The sequence below is a fragment of the Octodon degus genome, unplaced genomic scaffold (genome assembly GCF_000260255.1).
Source record: "Octodon degus isolate 3935 unplaced genomic scaffold, OctDeg1.0 scaffold00025, whole genome shotgun sequence".
Taxonomy (NCBI): Eukaryota; Metazoa; Chordata; class Mammalia; order Rodentia; family Octodontidae; genus Octodon; species Octodon degus.
This window is the reverse complement of record NW_004524601.1, coordinates 3,975,874-3,986,252: the sequence shown is the minus strand read 5'-3', so window position 1 is coordinate 3,986,252 and position 10,379 is coordinate 3,975,874. Positions and strand designations below refer to the sequence as shown.

The following is a 10,379-nucleotide window of genomic DNA, read 5'->3' as shown; positions in this document are numbered from 1 at the left end:
CAGAACTGGGGATTGAACTCAGGCCCTTGTGCTTGCCAAGCAAGCACTTATTCTACTGAGCTATCTCCCCGGCCCCTGATTTTGGCTTTTTAAGAAATGTCAGGACCAAGGCTTAGAGTTCTCTATGGAAATCACCCAGTTCTCCTCATGCCAAAACTCATGCCAGTCAAGACCCAACATTAGTATGTGGTTGTGTTTTTTTGACCTTGATTGGAAATATGTGTTTGTACCCAGGAACAGTATGATTTTTTTTTTTTTTTTTTTGTACCAGGTATCAAACTCCAGACCTTGCACTTGCCAGGCAGGCGCTTATGCCTGCTGAGCTATGTCCGTAACCCCTGATGAACTCTTAATATTGTAAGGGCTTTACTAGATTAAGAAAAAGAGGTGCGTAGAATATAGCTTGGGAAATGACCAGACAGCTTCCTCCCCGTCTTGACTGCACGCTGTGCTACGCATTGTTTCTGTGCAGCAGTTTCTGTCCAGAGCGTGAGGGTGTGTCCCCGTCCACCTTAGCGGTTGGATCTCGTGCCCTGTGACTTCTGGCTCTTCCGCAAAGTCACCATGTGCATGAAAAGAAATTTTTAACTGCTGTAGGATATTGAGGCAACCATGACAGCCCATATGGAGACACAAGAGAGGGAGGACTCCAGAGCCACTTCAGAAAATGGCAAGAATGATGGGCTAAGTGTGTTTGAAGTGAGGGGAGTTTTTTGAGGAGGTTAATGTCTTTTCTTGGAATCAGTTTTTAAAATTTAAACTATTTTTATCACACCACCTGTGAGGGCACAGTTTTCTTTCTGTGCCTGCCTTCATTTTACTTCACATAATGAGCTTGATATCTCCCCTTACTGCTGAAACGATAGAGCTCTTGGTTTCATAGCTGAATCTTCCATCGTGACTGTGCACCACAGTATTCATTCAGCCCCATCTCAAACTTGACTGCAGATGCTACATTTTTGCCTTTTTGCAAAAGGCTGTGAGCTACAGCCTTCAATAGTTGTCACTTTGTCCTGCCGTCTTTCTTTCCCCCCACCCAGCACTGTGGGGCTTGGTTGTGTCCTCTCCCACTGCCCTCGAGATGACAGCTGAGCAGCCCTGCGGCAGTCCACTCTGGACCCAAGTGTGTGGACCCCGGTGTCTCCAGCTAGCACCCATGTGAGTCATCCAGGACCGGGGAACCACTGTTTCCCACAAGAATGAAGGTCTGCCCTTCTCTTTCTCAGAATCATTGATTTAAGAAGCATAGCATAAAACAATGCTTTGTTCCTGCCAGCCCCCTACCAGGCCTGCTTTCTGTGCTCTAACCCAGGAATTGCCAGAAGGGATCCAGTGTCTTTGTCTTGTTTCACATTCTTCTAGGTGGGAAACTTCCAGCGACAGTTGGCAGAGGCGAAAGAAGACAACTGCAAAGTTACAATCATGCTGGAAAACGTGCTGGCTTCTCACAGTAAGATGCAAGGAGCTCTGGAGAAAGTGCAGATAGAGCTGGGGCGAAGGGATTCCGAGATCGCAGGCCTCAAGAAAGAAAGGTGCCTGTGGTTCTGCTTCTGTCTTTGATGTCAGGGCGCCACGCTCAGGAGCGCAAGGGGGCGGCACTTTCCACCACTTCTTTTGTGGCAGACTTTAGGGAGCCCCTCCTGGTCCTTGTCTCAATCCAAGAAGTTTGTATTTGTAATACCAGAATACATTATTGGAATCCCATCAAGTTAATTCCAATTTAACAATTCCAGGGCAACCCACAGCGAGAATAAAGACACTAAGGCATATCTATAGCTATGGGGAGCCAGGGGCTCCTGAGTCCAGCCATGGTGATAGCTATCCGGAACAAAGGCCTCAACCCAGGGCTGTACCTGGGTTTTACTCAGTCATGAGGGAGGAGTAGCTTCAGGGTGAGTAAATGAGAATGGCAGGAAGGTGAGCACTGTGAGCTGGGCTGGGTAGGAGGCCTGCGTTTACCTCTGCAATATGCAGAGCAGGGTGTGCAGAAAAAGTAATTTGTATTATACTATTGAGACAGTGTCTAATGTTTTGGGGTCCGGTGCTTCAGCTCTGATACGTAATCTCTGAAGCCCCAGGAAGTCAGGGCTTCTATCTCGAGGCTCGATCCCAGCTGACAGTGTGGAGCACTGGCTCTTCGTCCTGTCTCGACCTGGCTCATAACAAAGAGCAGCAGGTGGGGCTTCCCAGGCAAGCACACATGCCATAGTCAAAGACTACCACTAGCACCTCGGCTAGACCGATATGCACTGCTTGAAGCCACTTGCAGGGATAAGGAAAAGCCCCAGCCAGCTCTGTACCTACCAGTGCACAGAATAGGCCCAGCCAAATGGAGACGACTGTTCTTTCAAGGAGTCGCCTGGGTGGTCCTCTGTCACAGACCACTGCCGCGACAGTGCGCAAGAGCCAGCAGGTGAGCAGCCATCAGGGATGAGGATGGAGAGTGCTTTGTAAAGACGCCAAGCTGCCGTGCTCTGTATTGACAGAAGGGAGTCTTGGCCCTTCATCCTGAAGTTCACATGCAGTGTCACTGTCCCACCCTGGCTGCTTTCTGCACTTGCACCACATGCATAGTGGGGCCATAACTGCTGCGCCTCGCTGCTGGCTGGCACATGCATGACTGTCCATTGGGCAGCACGAGGTGGTCTCACTGGGTGGTACAAACTGCCCAGTGGGATGGTCGTGCATGTGCCGCCGGTGGTTCAACTCAGTAGGAATGTGTTAAACCTAGTTCTTTGTTCAGGTCTACAGAACAGTAATTCCAAAGGTAACTGAAGCTGGGCTAGGGGCTAGGTCAGTGGCAGAGGGCTTGCCTGCCCTGTGTGAGTGGGGAGAGAGAGCAAGGGAGCCGGGAGGGAGGGAGGGAGAGGAGGATTGGAGCTAAATGACTGATTTAGTTTGAATTCACTTATCTTATTTCAAGATTAATAATTAGGCAAATCATTTTGAGAAGCATTTCTAGCTATGTTTTATAAGTAAACTTTGAATGTTTTAAAGTCAGTTAATTCTCCTGCTTTGGTTGTAGAAGTAGTCTGAGTCTTGGAAAGCTCATTACAGGGCTCATCCATGTCAGCGGTGCACGGTGCCTGTGTGTCATGACAGAACAAGTGAATCTGACTTTTTTCATTGTGCCTATTGATGTGTATATAACGGTAAAGATTGTTTTGAGCTCAAAATGCCAAGAGAACAGCATCAAAAATGTTGTTCGCCACGCCTAATGAACTTCTGAGTCGCAGTTGTCTGGAGAAGGAGCACTTCCCAGGGCAAGCAGTGCTGTGGAGGTGAGGCCTCTTGTAAAGATGAAGTCACCGCATAGCTACCAGCCTGTAGTTAGGCATGCACGTGCTCAGACACCCAGCGCAGTGGTGGCGAGCCTACGGCACACGTGCCACAGCCAGCCATGTGTTACCACTGGAACCTCCGACAGGTCTGCCATAGCCGCCCCAAGCTCTGTGGCCGAGTTGATGAGAAAGGCATGGAGTCCGCAGGCAGCTGAGTTTGCCCGCAGCGTCTCGTTGAGCAGCTCTGCAGTGTTTGGGTGTTGGTGGCCAAGCACACGTGGTGCAGGGCTGGTCTCGGGAGAAGGGTGGCCGCTCTCAAGCGTGGCATTCCCACAGCACTCTTCAAGGGCCGCTCTTCTGGTGCTTTCTGTCCGCAGGGCTCTACAGCTGCAGCGGGTGCAGAAGCTGGAAGCCGAGGTGGACCAGTGGCAGGCCAGGGTGCTCGTGGTGGAGGCGCAGCATAGCAGCGAGGTGCAGCCGGGCGCGCAGAGGGTGCTGCTGGCCTTGCCAGCACCTTGGGCAGGACCAGCTCGGAGATGAGGGGACAGCCTCTCATCCACGTCTGAGTTGGGACGGTGACCCATCTGCAAATAGGAAGTGGGCCCGCAGTCGCAGGGGCAAACCAGGGCTGTACTTCAGACTGGCTTTCTTGGCTTATGTGGCTAATACACTTTTCATGTATTTTAATGAAATGTTATACCTCATGAATGAAATATGTATTGCACTTATATTAATCTACAAATAGCTTCAGAGGTTAAAGACTTTGAAAAAAATTACTTTTAATTTTTTAAAAGGTGGCTAGGGTGATCCCGCTATTAGTAAGGAGACACACACAGGCACGCCCTGTGTGACCCTGTGCCTGCGTGGACTGGGTACATCTGGATTACCCGAGCTGTTTCATAGAGATCACCTTCCAAGCAGTGTACAAGGATCAGCTGTTGGTTTTGATCTTTCCTAGAGAATGAGCCCAGAAGGTGCTAGGATCAGGAAGACAAATCTAATTGGTTAAGGATTTTTAAAGTTAGATAAGTAAAGCCGGCTCTGGTTTCCGAGCTCACTGGTGACATGGGGCTACCCCTCCCTGCCTCTCAGAGTTGTGATATCTGCAGGGAGTTCACATGCGTGGGCTCCAGGCCCCACGGAGCCCTCCAGTGGCCCTTGAGAGGTGGGAGGAGTGGGGGCAGACTTCTTGCGTCTGTCGCAGTGGTCTGAAAACACTCTCCCTCTCAGATGGAGCCACTACAGAAATCTCTAGACGTAGCTAGAGAGGACAACAGGAAACTGGCCCTGAGCCTAGAGCAGGCTCTCCAGACAAATTCTCATCTGCAAAGCAAGCTGGATCACATTCAAGAAAAGCTAGAGAACAAAGAACTGGAGTGGCAGAATCTAGAAGCCCTCAGGTAAGGACCCTGGCTGCAGGCTGGGGGCAGCAGGAAGAACTGTCGCTCACCTGGGCCAGCTCAGCCCCAGCCTGCAGCTTCTGGGCACATTGAAGCTGCTGCTGTAGGGAAGGTTGAAGGACACCGGCTCTAAGGGGCGCTCCCGTCTGTCTGGGTGCTAGGCCATCCAGAATAGACTCTCACGCCATTCATCCTTGTCAGTCTCAGCCTGGGGTTCGCTGAATTAGGGTCCCCCAGTCCTGGCTGGTGAAGGCAGAGGGCGGCGCTTCTGTATGCCCAGCCCCCCACTGCTCGTACCACCACCTGTGCCACCTCCACTGCTGGGGCTGGTCACTCGGCTCACCCTGACACTAGCCCCCACCGCTGGTATCCCAGTCCCGGCTTCCTTGGCCAATGTCTGACCTTGGGTGTGGGGCACCCCCTCTCCGTGCCATCTCTGCACCTGTGAGTGCCAGGCGAGCAGGTCCCTTGGACCAGAGCCTGGACCCCAGGGGATGACCACACACGTGGGAACTCACTGCAGATGCCTGTTTCCTCATCTGTAAAATGGGAATGGTGACAGCGCCTACCGTCCTGTGGCTGTAAATGTTGTGCACACTCCTGTCCTCCCGCCGTGGCCCTGCTGGGACTGCAGGCAGGCCCCGGGGCATCCACCTGGGCACAGTGCTGAGAGAGGCATTTCATACCTGGCACAGCAAGCGACAGCAGCCATCACCATCCTTTTGTCCTAGAGAGTCAAATCCTCTCTCAGTTTGTTTTGATTAATTGCCCTTTACATTTTCACTCACTTGAAATTTATTCTTCCACATCTGTCCCAGCCCTGTGTACCTTCAGCTCAGCTCTGGTGCTGTGCTCGCACGGGTCAGCATCAGAGCTCGCGTCTTAGCAAATGTTCGCATGCGACCTCGGGGCCATTACCACATCCCAGGACTTAGCGTCCTGTCCCTAGTTTTCCCCCAAAGAACATTCCAGATGGACGATTGCTGGTGCCCACTTCTTAGCAGGGCACCTCATCCTGCTCCCAGCCCAAGGCACTGTGCCCCCTCCCCAACACTTGTCAGGGTCCCCAGCACCCTGAGAATAGTCCTGCAGCACAGTCGTCTTTCTTCATGTGGCTGCACCTGCTGCTTTCTGAGCTGCTTTCTCTCTCACCTAGGACCTTGCCCCTGGGCTTTGCAGCCCTCTAGGCCTGCAGAATGTGGCCCCAGTAGGTAGCTGGCAGCAGGGCTCGGGCACCTTCTCTGCTCCTCTGCTGCACCCCCCAGCACCTGCTCCTGGGGTGCATGGGACCCCAGGTCTGACCCACTCTACCCTCTCCCTCTGCCAAGGCACAGTGGCTCACCCCAGCCCCAGCCCTCACTTTGTGGAGATGCAGCCCAGCTTGGACCCCTTTTCAGAACAGGCCTGGCTGCTCAGTTAATTGCACCTCGGAACCCACATGTCTGAACTGTAACCCCCACCTGTGCCTTCTTCCTCCTAAGAACGGTTTCGCGTGATTTCAGCATCGTGGGCCTCAGGCTCATCTTTGAGGAATGTGCGATGTATCTGAAGCGGTGGCATTAAGGTCACCTCACTGCAGCAGTGCTGAGACCCTCACCGCACCACTCATAGAAGCATCCTGCAAAGATCTGTTTAGTAGGAGGGAGGGAGTTTCACCCTGTGGTCCCCAGAGGATTTTCAGGCTTTGCCCTACTTTCTGCCTAAACCTTCACTGCCCAGCTGGCGTGGAGGACTTTCAGTGATTCTGCAAGCACTGTGCAGAAAACCTCGCTGGCTGGGGGCTAAGACCTCGCACTGGAAAAGGCTGCCCAGATGCCACCTCTGCATCTGTGCGTCCCCTTCTCCTGTATGACTCTCCCAAGGCCCAGTTCCCCTGGAAGAGAGCCATGTGTGCATCAGATTTGCCCGTACTTTGAGACACAGTGTCAGGGGCTGTGCCAGAATCTCGCTGTAGTGGCCGGGTCCCCAGTAGCCCCACCTTCTTGGCACCAGGAACCAGCTTCACAAAAGACAGGCTCCATGAGGGCGGGGGATAGGGTCCTGCAGCCTGGGTGCCCCATGCACGGTCCTCTGCTGAGGCCTGGACCCTGGGGACTGCCGCTGACCCTGGGGGTGATGTCACTGTGGGATGCACTGAGCATGGGGTTCCTGTTGCACTGTCGCCACCTCCGTCTTCCTTCGTGTGCCTTATTGCCTCTCAGTTGTGTCTACTGCAGGGACAGGCACTTCTTTGTCTTGTCGCTGAGCTCCAGATAGGGGGATTCAGCAGTGGCCGGTGCGTCTCTCATCTGCCAGCCGCTCAGCCCCCACTGAGGAGCTGTGCGCTCCCCACCTTGAGGCTCTGGCCTGCTGAGACGATTTCTCCAGCCGAGTTGCCCTCTGTCATCTTTACCACAGGGAGCGGATGACAGAGGAGTGCAAAGTGGAGGCGGAAATGCACGCCGAGCGCATAGAAGGCCTCCGAAAGCAGTTCCAGACGGAGCGCGAGTCAGCCAAGAAGGCTGCGCAGCGGGAGGTCACTGAGGTATGAAGGCAGCCAGCAGCGCAGTCTCTTGGTGCGTTCCCTCCAGAGGGGCTAGCAGAAGGGGGCAGAGTGGCCTCGGTAGACTCTGAAATATTGAAGTAGTCACCATGCTGTTTTTCCATGAGAGGAATTTAGTAAAGTCCATCCAGCACTCTTGAGGCTGAGGCAGCAGGATCTCCGTGAGCCCACCCGTGCTGGGCTCCATAGGAAGTCCCAGGCTGGCCTAACCTACACGGTGAGACCCTGTCTCAAAACAAAACAACCAAAGTCAGTATTATAAATACAGGCAGCTCACGAGATTTATATAAACCCGTGTCCTTTGTTTTCCCATTTTGGACGAGAGCTCGCTGTGACAGGAGCAAGAGAAAAGCCTGTAGCGTGGTCCTGAGGCCCGGCTCTGCATTCTTTCTCCCGTTGTCTCCCTGAACTCTGTGTCTTGCTCTTCAGGGATGAGCTCAGGAAGTCACTGACCCCAGACCACTCAGCTGGTGAGTGGCAAGGCTGAGTGCGCTGAGGTCTGAGCCAGTCCCACGCGCAGAGCCCGCCGGGCCCGTCTGCCTGTTCGTCCCCCATCTGTGCTCCGTGAGCCGCCTGGCCACTGTCATGTCCTTGCCGCTCTCAGGAGCGGCCCTGCAGAGCTTCTCTTCGGAACGGTGGGCAGAAAGACCCCATGTGTTCCTTTATGTTCCAAGCTGAAGAAAGCCCTGGACGAGGCCAATGTCCGGTCGGTGGAGGTGTCCAGGGCCAACCGGGAGCTGCGGCAGAGGCTCGCCGAGCTGGAGAAGACGCTGAGCAGCAGCCAGGAGAGGCTCAGGAGCCAGAAGGCCCAGATCAAGCTCCACCTGTCAGCGAAGACGGCCAACGCCCAGAACGTGGAGCGGATGAAGGTTGGCCGCGTCCCCTTCTTCCATGGGGCTAGGCATCTGGGAGCAGGCCTCCTCCTGGGCGTTGAGGGGTGGCGGGGGACCCTGTCCCCGGGAGCTGCAGCTGTGCGGCGCTGCTAGGGCCACACCCTGGCTCCTTGGGCTCCGTGGGCCCAGCAGGAAGTGGCGCCAGCAGGAAGCGCGTGCCCTGGGAGTCCGCCGTCCTGCAGGGCAGGGAACAGCCAGCTTGTCCTCCCATCTTTGCCTGTCATGTCTGCGTTTATTTTCAGCAAATAGAAATGGAACTGCGGCAGATGGAGCTGATTAAGGATCAGTATCAGAAGAAGAACTACGAGCAGGTAGAGGGCTCCCACAGGGCTCGCCCGCTGCCCAAGCCCAGCCCGGGCTCACCGGCCTCCCTGTCGCCCGCTAGTCCCTGAGCATCCAGAGGTTCGTGTCGGAGGTGGCCAACCTGCAGAAGGAGATGCAGCTGCTGGCCAGGAGCCAGGGCGAAGCCTCGGCCCGGAACAGGCAGCAGGAGCTGCGGCTGGCGGCCGAGCACAAGCTGCGGCAGGAGCTGGAGGCCCGGTGCCGGGTGAGCGCTGGGCCACGGGCAGGAGCCGGGTGGCGTCTGCATGCCTCGTGCTGCAGAAGAAAAGCCATGCGCAGTGGCCCTTGTGAGGACGGTGTTCCCTCAGAGGAGGCCGGGAGCTTGGACACCGCACGTGTTCCATGGTTTTCCCCAGTACTGGCCTACACCTCCAGCTTCTTTTTATCTCTAGACAGATTTTGTCACTGAGTTACCAAGGTTGGGTTTGAACTTGCAGTCCTCTTGCCTCAGCCTTCTCAAGTGCTGGGATTACAGGCATGTGTCATCACACCCACCACCATGTTTAATTTCATAAAACTATCCACTTGTAAAGAAAAACTGCTTGACGAAGCGCCTGAAAGGGGGCGCAGGAGCCAGGGGTTTAATCTCCAGGCCTGCCATGCCGGCCCCGCCCCTGGGCGCCCGGAGACAGCTGAGACTGGGCGTGGTGGTGCGCGCCTGTAATCCCAGCCCTTGGGAGGCTGTAAGCAGGTGGATCACTGTGAGTCCGATGTAGTAGTGAGACCCTGCACACCCTGTAGACCTTCCCTAAAGTACAAAAAAAAGAAAACTGCTTGAGCTACTAAACCAGGCTTCTGAGGTGGCCATCACAGTCTTGGAGTTAAATCCCCTGGGTTCTTTCCTGAGCACAGGTACACCTGCTGCCGCGACAGGAATCTGAGCCGTTCCCGACCTAATAAGAAACAGAACATTGTGTCCCTGGAAAGGAACTTCAAGAGGGCATTACGCCCCTGCCTTTCGGCATGGACTGTCCGCTGGCCAAGGCACCTCCACTCTGGAGCCACGAATCGGGCTCAGCAGAGTCTATAAATCCCCCCTCTAACTGTACACGTGGGTTAAATAGATGCCCGTGTGAGATCTGGGCGCGCCCATCCCATGCTTGTCACTTGGCTGCCACGCTCTGGCTCCGTGCGCTGCCCCAGGGACCTGTGAGATCTCTGCGTCATATTTTTATTCAGGAGCTGGAAGAAACCATCAGACACCTGAAGAGATGCAAAGAGGCGACAGAGAGCAAGCTGAAGGAAGCCAGTGTGGAGTCGGAGCAGGTGAGCTGAGCAGCGGGCACAGAGGCCGGGCAGCAGCCCAAAGCCCGGCTGTGCTGCGCTGCGTGGTCTCTGTGGAAAGAATGGGTCAGTGAGGACTCTGTGTCCAGTGGCAGGTGATGGGATGCTGCCACACCACCCCAAGGGCCAAGGGCCTGGCACTGAGGGGAGGACCCACATGTGTGTGAACTTCAGTGCGTCTGGTGGCACCTGCCTGTCATCCCAGCACTTGGGAGGCTGAGGCAGGAGGGTGACCCTGAGTTTGAGGCCAGTCTGGACTGCATAGTGAGAACTTACCTATATATATAAAAAAAAAAAAACAACTAAAAATAAAAATAAGGTGGACACTGCTCAGTGAGTACCTCAAAGTTTAGAGCATGCCCTGTTTGTGAATTTGCTTTCTGCATTCTCAAATTGGCCCGTTTGAGGATACGTAGGACTATATGCATCATTAGAACCAGAAAGGAACACAGGCTTGCAGTCCCGCAGTGCTTTGTTGTCACGTATTGCTCGTCCTGGTAAGTGGCACTGAGTACCACAGCATGTGACGAGCCTGAGTTTACCAGGTGAAGGAGATGGCGCCGGCGAGAGCCAGCAGTGCGCGTGAGGCGGCAAGCCTGCCTTGCTCCTTATCCTCTCAGAAACGACTTGCGGGTGG

At 54.6% G+C, this 10,379-nt stretch overlaps 1 protein-coding gene across 1 annotated transcript in view; it reads left to right on the top strand.

Annotated features, from left to right (window-relative positions):
* The window catches only part of Ccdc150 (coiled-coil domain containing 150), a 69,348-nt gene that overhangs the window by 57,948 nt on the left and 1,021 nt on the right, over positions 1–10,379 (top strand). Inside the window, 8 exon segments of the mRNA XM_023712388.1 lie at positions 1,363–1,532; positions 3,659–3,752; positions 4,512–4,681; positions 7,079–7,205; positions 7,898–8,092; positions 8,359–8,427; positions 8,502–8,663; positions 9,638–9,724. Coding sequence (XP_023568156.1) covers positions 1,363–1,532; positions 3,659–3,752; positions 4,512–4,681; positions 7,079–7,205; positions 7,898–8,092; positions 8,359–8,427; positions 8,502–8,663; positions 9,638–9,724 — 1,074 coding nt within the window.